Raw genomic sequence first — 20,878 nt, 5'->3', positions numbered from 1 at the left:
GGAAACTCGGCCCTTATAATGACACTGGTACTTTCCACACACACACACACACACACAGTCTGTCCGCAGAACATGCTCAGTGTCAGGTGTGTGTGTGTGTGAGTGCACCTGTGGACACACCCGACACGTAACCCGAGAGCCGCTCACCTGTGCAAACACACACACAATCACAGAGCTTTGTAGTAAAGTTTATAGAGTTAAAATGCTGAGTGTTACATCCATCGAGCACAAACCAGACTCAAACGAGACACTGCTTTACATGAGAGAGGGCACGAGCATCAAATGCTATTTACACCAATCAGAGAGCAGGACACAAGATGAGGCGGAGTCACAGTCGTCCTGATGATGGAGCACTCATCATCATCATCATCATCATCTTCATCTTCCAGTCCATCAGCTCTATTCATGACTATAAATTAAAGGGACAGTTCACCCAGAATGATCATTCTGTCATCATTCACTCACCATCAAGCTGTTTCAAAGCTGTATGAATATTTTCAAGAATGCTGGTAAACACAGCTGTTGGTACCCATTGACTTTCATTGTATTTTTTTCCTACTATAGAAGTCAATGGCTGCCGTCCACTATTTGATAAATTACATTCTTCAAAATATCTATTTAGATTTTTAATCCTGTGGAATATCTTGTAGCAATTGTTAAAAACAACAGACAATATTTTGGTCCCCATTGACGTCCATTGTATTTTTTTTTCCTACTATGGAAGTCAAAGGCAACCGTCAACAGTTTGGTTACGGTAATTTTTTTTTTTACGAAAATGAACTTTTTAGGGTCCAGCAAAATATTTTCTGCTGTTCAATAAACATTTTTAAATAGCTGCTGGTAGCCATTGACTTCCATGGTATTTTGTTCCCTGGTATAGAAGTCAATTGGAACAAATGTCTGTTTGTTTACCACCATTCTTCATAACATCTTTTTTTGTGTTTAACAGAAGAAAGAAACTCATACAGGTTTAAAAAAAAACCTGAAGGAGAGTAAACAGAGACAGAATAATAATTTTTGGGTGAACTGTCCCTTTAAATAGAATTCACCCGAAACATTCCTATCGTTCCTCAGGAATCTGATTCTCCATAGAGTAAGGTTTGGCTCTCCAGCACAAACTCACTGCATGATTCTCTATACAGACGTGACGAAGCACAATCAGAAGGTCTTTCTCCTCTGAAATAATCAAATCCACAGGCTTCACTGTGATTGGTCAGCCATGGGGCTGGCCGCCGCCCCCTCGTCGTTGCTGCTGTCCACTTCCTGTTCCATGGCGGCCTCCTCGTCCAGACGCTGGCTGGTGTAGTCGGTGATCTCCAGGAAGCCGCTGGGCTCCACCACCACGTTTGATTGGCTGGAGTCGGGCATGATGGAGTACTGCGGGATCACCTGACCACAGACAGAATCCAGACGGAAAGATGGAATTTACAGTATAAATCTTGTGTGAATAAATCAGAAGCAGGTCTGTAGACTGAATCAGATCTGAACGAGTGTGTGCTTGATGTGTAAATGTGTGTGTCTGTGTGTGTGTGTGTGTGTGTGTGTGTGTTTGTTCTACCACACACTCTGAAACACGCGTGACACTCATCTGCATCTCACTACATGAACACACGTACTTCATCTGAGAGTCACTTCAGCAGCGTTTACTGTCTGATACACACTGGAACACAAAGATCTGCACTACAACCCGCCAAAATAAAAGTTCGGTTCAACTTGAAGAAATTATGACAGAAGTTTATTACTATTGTAGAATGGTAGAATTGGTAGCATGTATTTCTCAATGTAATAATAATTCTAATACTATGACTACTAATAAAATAATCACTAAAACTTTTTTAAAAAAAATAATACTTTTTCGTAATGTTATGTCAATTTTTACAGTAAATCAGTTGTGTAGCACTTTATTTGCCAAAAACTTCAATATTTAAAATTAAATAAAAAAAAAAAAATTGTTTGTTGTTTTTAAGTTGTTTTTATGAATTCAATTAATTAGACAAGAATGGAAAACACAGAATTTGGTAAAAATAAAACTGAACTTGAGAAACAAATAAAATCTATTATTTCCAAAGGTCCTAAAATGTTATTTTTGTTAAACTGTAAACAAATTATTAAACTGTATGTTTCATGATTTCAATTAATTAGACATGCTTTCTGATTTAACTATTAAAATGGAATCTGGAAAATTAAATTTAAAAAAAATAACAGAATTTGGGGAAAAATAAAACATTTCACATGGCTGTATGCAATAGATGTTAGGGAGAAATCCAACAGAGTTTGGGTTTCTAACTATTGCAACTTTTGACTTGCTTAGCTGAGCCTAAATACACTTGAAATTCAGAATCTGATTGATTTGATGGCACTGACACTACCTTGATCTGAATAATGATAATAATGTCTTCAAGAGCTGCTTACAGCTACCCTGAGTTCGTGTCAGATGTGATGGAGTTATCACTGATTCTGTTCTTTTCCTGTGAAGCTGCATTCGAAGCACTACAGAAGTGAAGCTGAGATGGAGAAGTGTGCAGGAGCACCTGTATGATGTCCTGGTCTTTGCTCTTGACACGGCTGAAGGATCCGTGAGCGAGCGTCTGTTTGGAGCTGCTGATGAGCGGCGAGGTGCTCGGGGTCTTGGTCAGCGGGCCGCAGTCACTGGACGAGTCCACCACCATGGGCTCGATCTCCGCCTCCATCATGGAGATCTTCAGGATGTCTGAGACGGAGGGCTTCTCTGGTGCTGTCAGGCAGGAGCTGGACTCTGGCTGGAGCTTGACGGACGCCTCGCCGCTGCTGGACACTGGAGGACACTGATGAGCGCCGAACGTGATCTTGGTGACGGACGCTCCCTGCGTGATGATGGGCTGCTGCAGCTGAGACACACAGAACCGTCACTGACCGTACGATCGAGCGCTGCAAGAACCGTTACTATAACCAGCACCTTCATCAACACCACAACAACAGAGAAGTTTTAATTATCGTTCATATTCTGTGAACATAAAGATATCCACATCACTACTATAATGGGAATGACACAAAGGAGCGCTATTGTTCAATCACTTCCAGAGTGAATTTGTCCAGCTCATGGTCGATTATAGTTATAGTTACCATCACAGTTATCCTTATAGTTTATCATTATAGTTATAGTTATCATCACAGTTATCGTTATAATTATCGTTATAGCTATCATCAGAGTTATTGTTATAATTATCGGCATAGTTATCATCACAGTAATAATTATCGTCATAGTTATAGTTATCGTCAGTTATCGTTATAATTATCGTCATAGTTATAATCAGAGTTATTGTTATAATTATCGGCATAGTTATCATCACAGTTATAATTATCGTTATAGTTATCATCACAGTTAGAATTATCGTCATAGTTATTGTTATCATCACAGTTATAGTTATAATTATCGTCATAGTTATCATCAGAGTTATTGTTATAATTATCAGCATAGTTATCATCACAGTTATAATTATCGTCATAGTTATAATCAGAGTTATTGTTATAATTATCGGCATAGTTATCATCACAGTTATAATTATCGTCATAGTTATAGTTATCATCAGTTATCGTTATAATTATCGTCATAGTTATAATCAGAGTTATTGTTATAATTATCGGCATAGTTATCATCACAGTTATAATTATCGTTATAGTTATCATCACAGTTAGAATTATCGTCATATTTATTGTTATCATCACAGTTATCGTTATAATTATCGTCATAGTTATCATCACAGTTATAATTATCGTCATAGTTATTGTTATCATCAGTTATCGTTATAATTATCGTCATAGTTATCATCACAGTTATCGTTATTATTATCGTCATAGTTATCATCATAGTTCTCTTTATAATAATAGTTATAGTTATCATCACAGTTATAATTATCGTTATAGTTTCATCATAGTTGTTATAATTATTGTCATAGTTATCATCACAGTTATCGTTATAATTATCATCACAGTTATCGTTATAATTATCGTTATAGTTATCAGCACAGTAATTGTTATAATTATCGTCATAGTTATAGTTATCATCACAGTTATAATTATCGTCATAGTTATAGTTTTCATCACAGTTATCATTATAATTATCGTTATAGTTATCATCACAGTTATAGTTATATTATCAACACAGTTATCATCAGTTATCATTATTATTATCACAGTTATCGTTATAATTATTGTCATAGTTATAGTTATCAGTTATCGTTACAGTTATCATCATAATTGTCATAATAGTGTCAGTTGTCATTATCATTATACTTATAGTCGTAATTGTCAATAGTTATCATCAATTATCAATATAGTTATCACAATTTTCATAGATAACAAAAAATGTATGGGATTATAAAAATGTAAATGTAAAATTAAAAGAAATGATAAAGAAATAAAACTAAATATGAAATGTTTTATCTGTTTAGATGCATGAACGGATGAGATGAGCTGGTGGCACCTGGCTGCTGCTGGGGGTCTTGCTGGAGCCCACGGGGTGATGCGCCTGCAGCGGCGGCGGCTGCGACAGCTGCGTGTGTGTGTTGGGCCGGTTGTGTGAGGAGGGCGCCTGCTGCAGTCTGGGCAGCTGCGGTGTGTGTGGAGGGGTGGAGGAGACGAGCGCAGACGCAGACGCAGACGCAGACGCTCTCTGTATGGAGACTCGGGCTGTCAGTGGCTCCGCCCTCTTAGAGGAAGTGGGCGTGTCAGACGGGCCACCTGCAGGTTTGGGTGGAGGACTGCGGTGCTGCTGAGACGAGCGGTAGAATAAACCTGTCTGTGGATCCAGAGTGTCTCCCTCTAACTCGCCCTCATCCACCACCATCTGCTCCTGCAGCGGCTTCAGCTGCGGCACACACACACACACACACACACACACACACACACACACCTTCAACAGCGCTGAACACTGGAGTGTTTAGAGTCCATTTGACAGCAGAGTTGTGTGAACAGTGTGAAGTTAATTAGTAAATCTAGTTAAGATGGTAAACAACTCCCTCTGGTGCTCACAAAGCGTCTTTACACATCTGAGTTAAGGCTGCTCTGTGGCTGTTTAAAATTCAGAGTAAAGAATGCTGCATAAAAGCCAGAGTAAATGAAGCCTTTCTGAGCCGCCTCATCATAGCGGTCGGTTATTATAATAATAATAATAATTTAGTTATTTAATTTAGTTACAGTAATAATAATAATATTAAATATAAAATAACTAAATTTAATTTTGTTATATTTCTATATTATATTCACTAATATTTATAATTATTAAATATTAACAATTATTATTATTGTTTCATAGCAACAATGCAATTACAGCTATATGTGAACCTGGAGCACAAAAGCAGTCTTAAGTCTCGGGGTATATTTGTAGCAATACCCAAAAATACATTGTATCCAAAATTATATATTTTTCTTTTATGCCAAAAATCATTAGGATATTAAGTAAAGATCATGTTCCATGAAGATATTTAGTAAATCTCCTACTGCAAATATATGAAAACTTAATGTTTGATTAGTAATATGCATTGCTAAGAACTTCATTTGAACAACTTTAAAGATGATTTTCTCAATATTTAGATTGTTTTGCTCCCTCAGATTCCAGATGATCAAATAGTTGTATCTCAGACAGATATTGTCCTCCGAACAAACCACACATCAATGGAGAGATGATTTATTCAGCTTCAGATGATGCATACATCTCCGTTTCAGAAAACTGACCCTCACGACTGGTTTTGTGCTCCAGGGTCACGTATATATTACTGTGTGGTTCTGACCTGTTGTGTGGCGTGTCCTGATGTGGTGGTGCTGTTCTTGTCTGATGATGATGGACAGGACACTGACTGACCGAGGCTGCTGGACGCAGTGACGTCTGCTCCGATCACAGCCTTACACACTTTACCTGAAACAGCAGAGCAACATCACAGCGAAGTCTTTCAAATCTAATTAAAGGGACCGCTCACTCAAAAATGAACATCCTGTCCTCATTTACTCACCCTCCGCTATGAGAACACTAGTAATAACCAAGCAGTTGACGGTAGCCACTGACTTCCATCCTACTTTTTCCCATACTGTGGAACTCAATGGGGCCCAACAGCTGTTTGGTTAATCACACAGGTCGAGGGTGAGTAAAGGATGACAGAATCTGCCTTTAAGACCTGCACGAATAAAAAATGAATCATGTATCCCAGGCTGCAATGATATTTTTATGACTTCTTCTTCAGGACCCGCAGGGAGCATGCAATGTGAGATGTTCGGAGTGTGACGTCACACTGAGTGAGGTGTTGATGTTACCGATGGGGATGTGTTGGGCTCCGGGGTCCGTGTCTCCGGGGCTCTGACCCGACGGCTCCGGGGACTGTCTCCGCTCCGGCACCGGGATCGGCACTGCCATCTGACTCAGGTCGATCGTGTTCTGGCGAGGTTTGGCGTCGCTCTTCTCCTTCACTGAAACAGCACACACACACACACACATTGAGCAGGAGCGCGACAGAGGTGCTCAGACACACGGTTCGGACACACACCGCTGGTCTGCTGCAGCTCCAGCAGGGCTTTGATGGTGGACGTGGCCGACTGAGACTCTCCGCTCATGTCCTGGTAGATGATGGTGGGGCTGGCCTCCACAGACACCTCCTGCTCCGTCCAGTCCTGCCCCCTGGAGGTGACGAGGTGCACCACCGGCTGAGCGTCTGGACACAGAGACACAGCGTTCTTATACACGCTCAAACACAGATGCTGATTGGATGCTGGAATGTGGGCGTGGCTTGAATGCAAGTGCACGGTAAGGGGCAGGGTTTAAGCACACCTGAAATGTTGTTGAGGCACCAACAGATCACAGATGCACTCATTTCCAGAGGATTGGAGGAGGACAGGTTTACAAATTCTAGTTTGATATTGAAGGAGTCTGGGTTTCTCTTATTTTAGCACTCAAAAAACTTTCAACGGACAGAAAACAACACATTTAGAGTGTGCTCGAGGCAAACAGAGAGCAATAAAACTGTCAAATCTTATGCGTTTCAGAACAAAACTTGGAATCTACAGACGCAAATAGATAAAGTGCGATAAAAGAAACTCTTAAATGTGTATTTGGGGTCTTTCCACATGATATAAAGCGAAACCTGAGCAGTGCATGAACTGCATGAGTTTGTGTGGAAGTCGATGGGGACCAACAACTGACTGGTTGAACTCATTCTTGTGTTGTGTTCTGCTGTAAATGAAGATGAATCAGAGGTGTGTTCGCACTGCAGTGGTGATCTGACCGTGAGCGCTGTCAGATGATGCCGGACTGCTCTCGGTGTACGGCCCGTCCTGACCGGTGCTGCGTGAGACCTGCTGTAGTGTCTCGCTGACCAGCTGACGGGTCTGTTCACTGACCACCGCCGTCTGAAACGCCATGGGCTTGGGCTTGATGAGGACCTGTGCACAACACCATCATCAGCGGTCAAACAGAGATCTAGAATAATCACTACACTACAATGCTGCTTGTCTGACTAAGGATTGATTATAAGAGTAAAAATCTCCGGTGGAGAACTGAACTCATGAAGTGATGAAGACTGTGAGAGATGTGATTGTTACTCGATCGCATTTGCTTCTCTCGAAGCAGTCAGCACGCATGATTTCATCTTTTTTGACAATAATCACGTTTAAAGCAGAATCCCATGATCGTGTTGATATTACATTATGATCATGACAGCCCTAGTGTTTGTTGATTTAGTATCAGATTGATTTTGTCTGCACATTTGGATTAGTTTAAGTTATTTAGTACATCAAGTTAAACTAAATTAAAATGAGAAATGTTGCCTTGAAATTAAATATTTAATCAAGAAACATAAACAAGAAGTCTCTTCTGCTCATTAAGGCTGCATTTATTTGATCAGAAATGCAGAAAATACAGTATAAATAGTGAAATAGTATTACTATCTAAAACAGCAGTTTTCTGTGTGAATCTGTGTTAAAGTGTAATTTATTTCTGTGATGCTCCGCTGTATTTTCAGCATCATTCCTATCATCATATTTTCATGATTTCTGAAGATCATGTGACACTGAAGACTGGAGGAATGATGCTGAAAATACAGCGGAGCATCACAGAAATACATTACACTTTAACACAGATTCACACAGAAAACTGCTGATTTAAATAGTATTTCACTGTTTTTACTGTATTTCTGATCAAATAAATACAACGTTGGTGAGCAGAAGAGACTTTTTAAAAAACATTAAAAACTATATATATATATACACAGTACATATTTCCAGGTCGTAGTTGTCTGTAATAAGCGCGTCTGACCTGTGTTTTGCCCTGCTGGCCGTACACAATCTTGGTGGGGATGATTTTGGTGGACGGCTGGACGCTCGCAACGAGGCTCTTGGGCTGCGCCACAATCATTTTGGTGATGGGCCGCGACGCGGTGATGATGGCAGGCTTGGCTCCGGGCACGGCCTGCAGGGTCTTCTCTCCCTGACACACACACACACACACACACGTCATGAATCATGCACACGTCAGCACGGAGCACACCAGCGTCTCGTGACCTCACCCCGGCGTTCAGCAGCGTGGTCACCACGTTCTTCCCCGGCAGACCCTGGATGGTCGTCCCCTTGCCGGTGGTCTTCTGCACCACGATGACGTTGGGTTTGGAGGTCATGGGGATGGTGGTGATCTTGGTGCTGGTTCCTGTGAAAGAGGAGCATCAGAAAGAGAGACGAGACTCGCTGCGGTCAGCGGCGCTGCTGGTCCAGCTCTTACCCGACACCATGCTGCTGGTGAGGATCTTGCCCCCCAGCGTGGCCAGAGACTTGGGCACGACCGTGATGATGCTGCCGCTGGTGGTCTTGACGTACGTGGCTCCGGCGGGAGACGTGGCCACTCGAGCAGCGAGCGCAGGACTGACGGATGGACGCGTGTACGCCGCCTGAGAGCCTGAGACACACAGCACCGGTTCAGTGATTCAGAGAAGACCAGATATTAGTCAATGATGTTTGGGATGTGTGGCGCTTAAAGTTAGATCTTAACATCTTTCATTTTCTTTGGGGAAAAAAAAAACAACGCTTAAAAATGTGGATTCAGTATTTTTCTTACAACAATAAAACAGCACAAAAACAAACTCACACAATATTTGCATTCCAAGTCCAATTGGACCAAAAGAATTGTTATTTTATAAACGCATTTTTCAGCTAGAACCACATTGTATCTGATCAGCAACTTCTTATCATTGAGACAATGTGAAAAACATTAGAATGTTACATATTGTTACCATGCTTTACTGTATGTATAACTTTTTTAACAGTTTAAAATGAGCGATTCTTTGAAATTTCAAACTAATACATCAAAGCCAACTAACACACGTCTCTGTACACGCGTGTGCTGTGACACACGTCTGCTGCACCTGTGGGAGTGGACACTAGTTTGGTGGTCATGATGGCGCCGTTGCTGCTGACCACCATGATGGGGGCGGAGCTACTGCTGGGCAGCGCAGCACTGGAGGGTTTGGGTAAGATCTTACTGGGCTGCAACTGCTGCGTGATGATCTTCACTCCTACACACACACACACACACACACGCACACACACACACACACACACACACACACACACACACACACACACACACACACACACACGAACACGCACGCACACACACACACACACACACACACACACACACGCACACACACACACACACACACACACACACGAACACACGCACACACGAACACACGCACACACGAACACACGCACACACACACACGAACACACACACACACGGACACACGCACGTACACACGCACGCACACGCACACACACACACACACACACACGCACACACGCACACACACGCAGAGACACGCAGAGACACACACACACACACGCACACACACACACACGCACACACACGCACACACACACACGCATGCAGAGACACACACACACACACACACGCAAAGAGACACACACTAGAGGTCTTCACGGGTCCAAAAATTCGTGCCCGAACCCGAAAGAGACCCGTAATGTACTACACCGAACCGACCCGGACCCGTCTAATATTTCAAAAACTGGACCCGGACCCGTGTAGATCCGAGAAATGCCTACCAGGACCCGACCCGGACCCGTATATTATTTAAAATCTGGACCCGAACCCGCCGGGAAGACACAGACCCGACTGGACCCGACGTTCACATATTCCACCTTAAATTACTATTACAAGTCAATAAACCTGTTGCGAAAAATAAAGCTTTTTGTCTTACCTAATTTAAAGAGGCGTAGTATCTCTTCCTTGTACCTGCCTGTGATGCATTAATCCTCCGACAAGAAAGTTATTCATGTTATTCCTCTCGTTATTCCAAGTCCAAGCTGAATCCACTCATTATTTCAGCTTAAAAATCCACTTGATGTCACGGTGACGGATGACAAATCCTACTGTGCACATGTACATTCTGACTCGAGTTAACTCGCATAATAACTTCGACTCTTTGCCCTTTTGAACTATAATAACGATAGCTCGTACAATGCCATGGCTGCTGACGTTATTTATTTGCTATCATCTGATCTCTGTGCTCTCTGCTCTGCATCGAGTCTGAATCTAACCACTAAAACTTTAAGATTAAACGGTTTATTTATAATATTATAAAAATGGGAGAAAATGTAAAACGCGGTTTGGCGGTCGAAGTGTCCCTCACTGGTTGCCATATAAACATGAAACGCGATCGAGACTGCACATGCGTGCTAGCTGTATCAACCTAAAATGCTTTAACGCAATTTGAGCGTCATAGAAAACATTAATGTGACAGTTCACCTCAGATTGTGTTGCTGATTTGAAATATATTAAATATGAGTGTGTCAAGTCTTTAAGCATTAATACCGTGCGCGCTCTGCTTCTAAAAGCAGAGAGAGAGAGAGAGAGATCGATCACTTTTTTTGGCTCACTCTTTTCTTTTCCTAATTTTACAAGTTGCAAGTTACAAAAAACACAAGCAGTCTTTGATCACGGCCGGATGTTCTCCGAGTCCGATGATTCCGATCGCACGGGTATTACACACAATGTTAAACAGACCCGGGACCCGAGGTAATAGTTTCGGACCCGACCCGGACCCGGCTGATGATTTAAAATATAGACCCGAACCCGTACGGGTCCCGGGTCGGGTCCGGGGTCGACGGGTCTCGGGTGCACTGTGAAGACCTCTAACACACACACACAAAGGGCTATTCACTTTTATTTTTATTTACATTCATTAAGTAAAATTAAAATAAATTACTAAATTAATCTAAAAATTAAGTCAAGACAACACTTAATTATAACTAGTCTTTATGAAAAAAAATAGGGGCATAAAAAACTAAAAAAGATAAAAACAAAAAAATTGCTAAAACTACAATAAAAATGAAAAAAGAAAATATATCTTATTAAAATAAAATCTTATTTTTTATATGAACAAAAACTATAATAGTGTATCAATGATTCTACAATAACACAGAGTTTATTAAAACATATTATTAGGGCTGCACGATTTGGGTGAAAATATAATTGCATTTTTTCTGATAGAAATTATAAATGCAAATAAAAAGCAATTAAATTAATGAATTAACTTTATAACATAAGGACATGATAGCAACTTGCTAATCACGCTAACAACATGCTAGCGACTTGCTAATACCTTGCTAATCAGGTTAACAACATGCTAGTAACTTGTTAATCATGCTAGCAACATGCAAGTAACTTGCTAATCATGCTAGCTACATGCAAGTAACTTGCTAATCATGCTAGCAACATGCAAGTAACTTGCTAATCATGCTAGCAACATGCAAGTAACTTGCTAATCATGCTAGCTACATGCAAGTAACCTGCTAATCATGCTGGCAACATGCAAGTAACTTGCTAATCATGCTAGCAACATGCAAGTAACTTGCTAATCATGCTAGCAACATGCAAGTAACTTGCTAATCATGCTAACAACATGCAAGTAACTTGCTAATCATGCTAGCAACATGCAAGAAACTTTGCTAATCATGCTAGCAGCATGCTAGTAATTTGTTAATCATGCTTGCAACATGGTAGTCACTTGCTAATAATACTAGAAACATGGTAGTTTTTGTTAATCATGTTAACAACATGCTAGTAACATGTTAATCATGTTAGAAAGATGCTAGCAACATGCTAGTAACGTGCAAACCATGCTATAAATATACTAGTAACTTGCTAATCATGCTAGTAACTTATTAACCATGCTAGAGACGTGTTAGCAACATGCTAATAATATTAGAAGCACATCAGTAACATGCAATACCATGTTAAAACATGCTATGAACATGCTAATGATAGTATAAAAATGCTAGTAACACGTTAAACATGCTAAAAACATGTTGGCAACATGCTAATTATGCTAGAAACATGTTATCAACACTATTCACACTTTTACAACTGCTTTAAACTTTCAGGGTAGGCCCTCTCCAGCCAAAACAAAGTTTGTCTTCTAGACAAATGTACACAGGGTTGTGCTTCACTCAGAAAGAGCAGTGCAGATATTTCATTAAAATTGCAGCCTTTGTTGTTAATTTCGATAAGTGATGCAGCCCTGTGTTGTATGTGTCGTCTCATGCTCACCAGACTCCTGTTTGATCTGAATGGTGGGTTTGGCTCCAGCGCTGGAGCTCTGATGAGACGAGAGAGACGTCTGCAGGCCTTTAGGAGACGCAGACTGAACCGCCGTCTGCTGCTGCGCTTTAGAAATCTGCAGGATCTGAGACGGAGAGCTGACCAGAGACTTAGGAGACGGCAGACGAGTGGAGGACAGCTTCACCGCCGCGGAGGAGCCGCCTGAACACACACACACACACACAAACACACACACACACATTAACATACTGAAACACACATTGAAACTCTCTCTCTCTCTCACACACACACACACACTCACCCTGTGTGACGGTGGACATCACCACTGAGGGTGTGGAGGACACAGTGGTCGTCACGGCGACAGGACTGGGCCCCGGGGCCGCGGTGGAGCCGGCTGAGAGCACCATGGTCTGTTTGTGGCTGGAGACGGAGAGCGCCGCGCTGGAGACCAGCTTCGACACGGCCGCGTAGTTGTGCGACTTGGACAAGATGTTGGGTACGAAGTTAGAGCTGGGAGACGTGGTCACGATTATCACCTGCAGCACAGAGTCGACTCAGTGAATCACTCTGATATATGACTCACTGATTCATAACTCAGTCTTTGTTTACTCTGAAAGAACATCAAGCATTGGGGGCTGGATCTTGACTTTTCTCTCTTCAGAAAACTCAGCTTTCAGCTCTTTGTAAAGCGACCTTAGGTTTTGGAAAGGCACTAAAAAATTAAAACTAAACTATTATTATTACACAGCTTCAATGACAGAGTATTTGCAGGCCTATAAGCAACTGTTTTCTCTCTATAGTGGCATTATTTGAGGAACAAGTGCAGGATTGTGGGAATGTGCCTGACCTTCTGCGTGGTGCTGTTGGTGGTCTGGGTGCAGGGTTTGGTGAAGGTGATCTTCACCGGAGACATGTGCGGCGGCAGAGAGTTAGCAATGCTCTGCATCAGGTTGCTCATCTTGGGACTGCCGCTCACCGGGACTGTGATGGTTTTGGAAATGGGCGTGGCCACTTTAGGCACCTCCTTCAGCAGCATGGGGGAGGAGCTAGACGAGTTGGTTCTCCGCCTCTTACGAGGTTTCTCATCCTCATCGGAGCAGCTCACACCTGAGAGACGGACAGAACGAGACATTACAAACTGAGGGAGGAGAACGTGATGGGTGTGTGTGTGTGTGTCTGAGACGCACTCTTGACGTAGACTGTACTCCCGCTGGGCAGCACCACCACGTTGGAGGCAGGGCTGGCAGGTCGAGGGGATTTAAGGACAGTCGCTGCGCTGCTGCTGCTGGGAGCCGATGCACTGGACGAGGTAGAGGTGGTGCTGGTGTATGAGTAACACACCACCACTGCAACACACACGCACACACACACACACACACACGCACGTGCACGTGCACGCGCACGCACACACAGTGAGGAAGAGGAAGACAGGAGCAACAAAATCATAACCATATAACTAAGACTACACAGACACAACACATTAAAATCCACAAACCATATATTATACAGACACTATAGATTAAAAAATATCAAAATAATAATAAAAAAATAAGCAATAACTCCACTAACAGCATGTTGCTATTATAAACTAAAACTGAAAAAGTAATCATAAACATAATAAAATAGTAATAGTAGTAAAAAATGTGTTATTGTAAACCAAAATTAGTTGTTTTTATTCATATTTATATTAACGCAAAACTGTTTACACAAGATCTACATAAAAATAATAATAAATAGTGACAGTAATAATATCTTGTTATTGTTAAATAAAACTATTATAAAAAAACATAAAAGCTTTATTTATATTTTATTATTTTTAAATTAAGTGCAAGGATTTGTTGGTAATGTACACTGAATGTAACATGTATGTATGGATATAATCAGTCTGCAAACAGCAGTAGTTATGGATGCCTAATATAAAGTGTAACCAAGTAAAATATAAATAGAAAAATACTGAGTTTACTGGAATACTAAAATTGCTACAACTAAAATGGAAATTATTATAAATGAAAGCTAAACAGAAACATTTAATAATATTAATTAGAAAAATTGACAAAGCACATTACAAAATGACCAAAACGTAAGATTAAAATGAACACGAAAGCTAATTTAAGATGCTGTACTGAAGGGCCTTCACCTTCTTTGTTGGCGGTGTCTGCGGGCAGCAGCAGCGAGGCGTTCTGGTGTGCGGTCACACTGGCCACTGTGTTGGCCATCAGAGTGAAGGCCGTCTGAGGAACCAGTCTGGGCATGAGAGGAACCAGCCGCCGGCCCTCGATGGACCACTCGGACGAGCTGTTGGGCCCCGACATGCTGCAAACACAGCAGAGTTATTCCAGCTGCAGCTCAGCACGTCTTCACTAAAGCACGAGCACAGGTTCAGCTGACTCACTGATACGCGATGGTGGTCAGGCGCTCGTCGTTCACCGCTCTGCGCACCTCGGCTCGATGACGCTCCGTCGAGATACTGACAGAACACACACACATTCACTGTCAAACACACACTTCACACATTCAACATCAGGGAAAATCAATTCAAATATGGGACGATCCAAATCAGTTGGCGATTCAGTTAGTGGCAGGAGTTTATGAGAATTTGTTTCTGAGGGGAACTTACTGTCTTTAGAAAAGTTTAGAAGGTATTTTTTCTTTTCATCTTGCCTCTGTATAAAGCATATTAAAGTTCATAAGTGCAGCGCTGCTTTGTTTACAGCAGTAACCAAGGAAACGCTTTAAGCTCCTCTTGCAGCAGTGTTCGTAAGTGCTTTGTTTACAGCGGTAACCAAGGAAATGCTTTAAGCTCCTCCTGCAGCAGTGTTCGTAAGTGCTTTGTTTACAGCGGTAACCAAGGAAACGTGTCCTAAGTGCTTTGTTCACAGCGGTAACCAAGGAAACGTGTTTGTAAGTGCTTTGTTTACAGAGGTAACCAAGGAAACGCTTTAAGTTCCACCTGCTGCAGAGTTCATAAGTGCTTTGTTTACAGCGGTAACCAAGGAAACGTGTTCGTAAGTGCTTTGTTTACAGAGGTAACCAAGGAAACGCTTTAAGCTCCACCTGCTGCAGAGTTCATAAGTGCTTTGTTTACAGCGGTAACCAAGGAAACGTGTCGTAAGTGCTTTGTTCACAGCGGTAACCAAGGAAACGTGTTCGTAAGTGCTTTGTTCACAGCGGTAACCAAGGAAACGTGTTCGTAAGTGCTTTGTTTACAGCGGTAACTAAGGAAACGTGTTCGTAAGTGCTTTGTTCACAGCGGTAACCAAGGAAAGCTTTAAGCTCCTCCTGCTGCAGAGTTCATAAGTGCTTTGTTTACAGCGGTAACCAAGGAAACGTGTCGTAAGTGCTTTGTTCACAGCGGTAACCAAGGAAACGTGTTCGTAAGTGCTTTGTTCACAGCGGTAACCAAGGAAAGCTTTAAGCTCCTCCTGCTGCAGTGTTCGTAAGTGCTTTGTTTACAGCGGTAACCAAGGAAACGTGTTCGTAAGTGCTTTGTTTACAGCGGTAACCAAGGAAACGCTTTAAGTTCCACCTGCTGCAGAGTTCATAAGTGCTTTGTTTACAGCGGTAACCAAGGAAACGTGTTCGTAAGTGCTTTGTTTACAGTGGTAACCAAGGAAACGTGTTCGTAAGTGCTTTGTTTACAGCGGTAACCAAGGAAAGCTTTAAGCTCCTCCTGCTGCAGTGTTCGTAAGTGCTTTGTTTACAGCGGTAACCAAGGAAACGCTTTAGGCTCCACCCGCTTTGTTTGGATGATGATTTAAATGCTGTGGATGCCTCTTATTTTAAATTGAAAGAGCACAGACAAAATCTTATTTTTGTTTATATGAAGATATTTCTTTTATTTGTGTTATTTATTTGATTTGGGGATTGTTTTTACATTTCTATTTAGTATTGTTGTTTACATTATATTTAATTTTTTTTATTTAGATCCAAAGTGACTTACAAATAAGGACAATAGAAGCTATCAAAACCAACGAAAGACCAATAATATGCAAGTGGTATATTAGTATATTATTATAGTGTTATATTTCAATTTCACAAAGAAATGTGTGTTACTTTCAATAAAAGTGTGGTTATTTTATAATAACCTCGTGTTTTTTAAATTCAGTATCATTAAAATTATTGAGTTCAATTAAAAAGTCTTACAAAATGACTTTATATCATTTAACAAAATAATATATATTTATTACAAAGTATTTTCGGTTTCGGTGCATCCCTAATCGTTTAATTGTGAACTATCCTAAAGTGATGAAAGCCTGTTCCACCACTGAATAAAAATGTAAAGGTAACTGCAACTTTTTCTCTCACAATTGTGACTTTTTTAACTCAATTGTGAATTTACGTCATGCAATTCAGAAAAAAAAAGTTCAAAATGTGAAGAAAAAAAAAAAAAAAGAGTCAGAATTGTGAGATAGGTACCCTCATTCTAATATTCTTTTTTTACAGGCTTCCATACTAATAAGATCAATGTAACTAAAAACATCAATCTACAGTCGTGATGAAATTAAAGTCGATCTTTGCTTCTGTATTGTGACGGAAGTGTGAGTGAAACTAATAATCCACAAAGAAAGACTGCTGCTTGCTGATTGGATGTTGAAATTTGGGTGTGGCTCTCAACGAAGGAGGCGGATCCGATTGCAGTGGATCATAATAAGTGGGCGGGGTTTAATCCGACACAAAGATTGAAGAAGACCAGCGTATGTCATATCACAGGAAATTCCAGTTATCTAGATATTTTCATTAAACTTCACATGCCCAAACATTTAATGCGTCACCTTAGCACTCGAGTGAGTTCTCCCAGCAGCTCCTTCTTGTCTTTGGTGAGATCTCCTTGAGCACGCAGAGCAGTGATCACACCGGCGTACGCTTCCAGCTCTGAACACACAAACACACATCAGCACACACACACACACACATCAGCACACACACACACACACACACACACAACAGCACAGTGATGCTTCAGTGAGTCTCACCCAGTTTGCGCAGGATTCGTTTGCATTCATCTCTGCTGAGGTCGAGCAGCGTGGGCCAAACCACCGGCATACTGCCCGCTAACGGCTTCTCCTGTTGAATCATCAACTACACACACACACACACACACACACACACACAGAGAGAGCATTCATCATCATCATATGATACAGCACATTAAAGTAGCTGTTCACCCAAACATGAACTCAAAGAGGTTGAAGAGTTTGTTTCTTATTCAGATTTGGTTTAAAGTTAAGAGCTGTTTAAACGCTGCTTGATCTGTGCAGATTTCTCTCCCGATTCAGACCAGAACACTTTTTCACCGGAGGAAGTGTTATTATGGATTATAGACTCTATGTATTTGAGTTAAAAACATCTTAATGCTGGATGTGTTTCATCTTTTGTCTTCTCCAGATGTTCACTGATGGACTGGAGTGCTGTGGATTATTGTGATGTTTTTATTAGACTCTCATTCTGACGGCACCCATTCACTGCAGAGCATCCACTGATGAGACACTGATGCAGTGCTACATTTCTACAAACCTGATTAAGAAACGAACTCATCCTGATCTCAGATGAACTAAGGATGAACATATTCCAGCAGTCTGAACTCTTCTTGTAAACACACTCACCTCCGGCAGACGACGCTGACTGATGCTGCAATCTTTCTTTGGATCTAAGAGCCAATGAGCTTCGAGAGGAAAACATCATTAAAGATATGAACAACACAATAATTTTAAATGGTCACAACACAGACCCCGCCTCAGACCATTTATGAAATGCTTAAAAACAACATCGATATGACGTCACGCGAGTATATTAACACATACCCGCCCATATTTGAACATCAAAGTCAGTTTGGCCGCTCGTCCCGCCCAGTCGTGCATAAAACATGAGCTCAGTGTTTTGATTAACATGCAGAACCACTTCATTCTGAGTTTAAAGAGCTAAAACGTTTACATTTAGTGATTAAGCAGACGCTTTTATCCAATAATAATAATCTAAAAACTGATGATTTGTGGGTTTCTTCTGATTTGATGTGAATGAGGGCTGAATATCATCTCATCAGAAATCAGCGTTTCTGTCACATATGATGTTGTCGAATCAATATAATCGCGATAAACGCTCAGTATTTCACCAGCCAGCCGAATAACAGACATGTTGCTCAGAAGCAGTCGTGTAATAGACACTAACGCGTGTGAAACTGTGTTTTTGTTGTCAGTCTGAAGAGGGTGACGTTAGCTTTAGCCTTTAGCCGGTCTGGAGTTTAGCTCAAACACACACGCGAGCACAGAATCGAGTTGAGAGCTGAGTGTGCGTGTGAAATCACCGCTGATCACCGGTACAGACCCCGGTGTGTCATTTAAAAAGTCAGCTGCCTGTTTATTGGTGTGTTTACCTTCAGTTCTGCACAGTCCTTCAGCTCCGCCATGTTTTTCCGACGCCCGCGCTCACAGCTGCCCGCTGGAAACGCCTGAAACAGTGAAACTAAACCACTCTGCTGATAGTTTCTAACACGTTTATTAGCTTCTATTAGATTCTCTAATTTAAGAAAAGTTGGTCGTCACATAATAAACATCTGAAACACACGTGTGAATGCGATCAGGCACTGTTTTGGGCAGCTCTCAGAAAAAAGACGCCCATTGTTGACATTCTTTTGTTATTGTCCTTTGTGCATTTATTCAAATTAAACTGCGAATATGCATAAACAGAGCTGGTTGATTATTTCCAAATTGTAATCATTTACTGATTTCAAATTACAAGACAAAAAATGTAGTTAGTATCGTAATCGATTACACTTGTTAGTCAATATAATTAGAGTACTTTTGACCTAACTTGTTTATTACATTGATTTAACTAGGATAATCTTGTACTAAATTGATATAAAATATACAAATAGTAAGAACATATACTCCATTAGTTGTAGTTAACAACATGAGGTGCATTAAACATTATATTTAGTGACGTCGAACGATTAATCGCGATTAATCGCATCCAAAATAAAAGTTTTGGTTACATAATATATGTATGTGTACTGTGTATATTTATTATGTATATATAAATGCAAACATATTGAAGAAAACTATGTTTTGTTTTTATATGTTAAATATATTTATGTATAATATAAGAATTTAAATACATAAATGCATATACATGTAAATATAAAAAACAATATCTCTGTGTGTGTATTTATATAAACATAATAAATATACACAGTACACATACTTATATTATGTAAACAAAACTTTTATTTTGGATGCGATTAATCGTTTGATATCATTATTTATATGTCATTATAAAGGTTTAGTAAACTGCCGGTTAATGAGTTTAATGAAAAGCTAATAATTCATTAAATCATAAAAATGTAATAATTTAAAAACATGAATCAAAATAAAACACTTTCTAGCAAAATTAAATATTTTATTTGTTTACCAATATAACACAACTCTAAACATGTAAATGTGATTTAATTATTAAATGATACTAAAATTGAAGTAAATTTATTATTAAAACTAAAATATCTTTCAGTGGGGGATGAAAACTATTTTCCCTTTGAATTAAGTTGATTTTTCTGACTGATATTTGTTCTCGTTGTAATCATAAACTTAATCAATTTCAAAGAAAACAAGACTTCATGTCTCTTCTCATTTCTTTAATCCGGTAAATGATTTTTAATTTAAGAATCTTTAGACACATGCACTGGAAAACAAGACAGAAATACTGAGAAATCACTATACAAATAAAGGAGACTTGATCTTAAATTTGCCTTCATAAAACCGGGTTAAAACTGAATAATTCCCACAACCCCAAGCCTAAAAAAACAAATCTTTATTTACACAAAATACACATCAAGACAGTTTGATTCAAATAATATTCCACACCAACACCAACGAATGTAAACCGATCAAGATTTCACCAACACGGCGATCAGGATCACTGTGAAGCTAAACTAAACCACAACCATCACACGATCGCTGCTAATTAAGATGATGAAAGTGTCATCAGAAAATCATGGCACATTGCAGGATATGAGACAGAATGTGAGACTTGGGTCGTGTGTGTGTACAGGTCAAAAACAAGATTACTACATTAATATACAAAGCTTAATTTATCATATAAATTCACATGAACATTATATTCTCAAAAACACCAAGATTAAACATACATACAACAAACAACAGTGGAAATATAGTGAATTTAAAACCATCACGACACACCAATCTCCTCTGATCCCTTTATTCCTCTAAATCAACATCATTCCGTCAGAGTTTGATTGTAAACTAAATATTAATATTAGTGCTGGACGCT

At 40.3% G+C, this 20,878-nt stretch overlaps 1 protein-coding gene across 1 annotated transcript; it reads right to left on the bottom strand.

Annotated features, from left to right (window-relative positions):
* Window positions 1-563: 563 nt before the first annotated feature.
* On the bottom strand, window positions 564-19,119 carry LOC132132896 (BRCA2-interacting transcriptional repressor EMSY-like). Its single transcript, XM_059545459.1, has 21 exons — window positions 18,969-19,119; window positions 18,202-18,260; window positions 17,572-17,677; window positions 17,371-17,470; window positions 14,991-15,065; window positions 14,736-14,911; window positions 13,786-13,944; window positions 13,446-13,705; window positions 12,900-13,134; window positions 12,587-12,799; window positions 9,378-9,527; window positions 8,738-8,911; window positions 8,529-8,665; window positions 8,279-8,449; window positions 7,251-7,407; window positions 6,516-6,680; window positions 6,286-6,438; window positions 5,769-5,893; window positions 4,463-4,846; window positions 2,532-2,867; window positions 564-1,389 (listed from the first exon to the last, which is right to left on the bottom strand). Exons 3-21 carry the CDS (start codon window positions 17,672-17,674, stop codon window positions 1,201-1,203), a joined length of 3,462 nt encoding a protein of 1,153 aa, XP_059401442.1. The 5' UTR covers window positions 17,675-17,677; window positions 18,202-18,260; window positions 18,969-19,119; the 3' UTR covers window positions 564-1,200.
* Window positions 19,120-20,878: the final 1,759 nt, after the last annotated feature.

This window comes from Carassius carassius, chromosome 49, assembly GCF_963082965.1.
Source record: "Carassius carassius chromosome 49, fCarCar2.1, whole genome shotgun sequence".
NCBI lineage: Eukaryota > Metazoa > Chordata > Actinopteri > Cypriniformes > Cyprinidae > Carassius > Carassius carassius.
The sequence above is the reverse complement of the archived record's forward strand: the minus strand, read 5'-3'. Positions and strand labels throughout refer to the sequence as shown.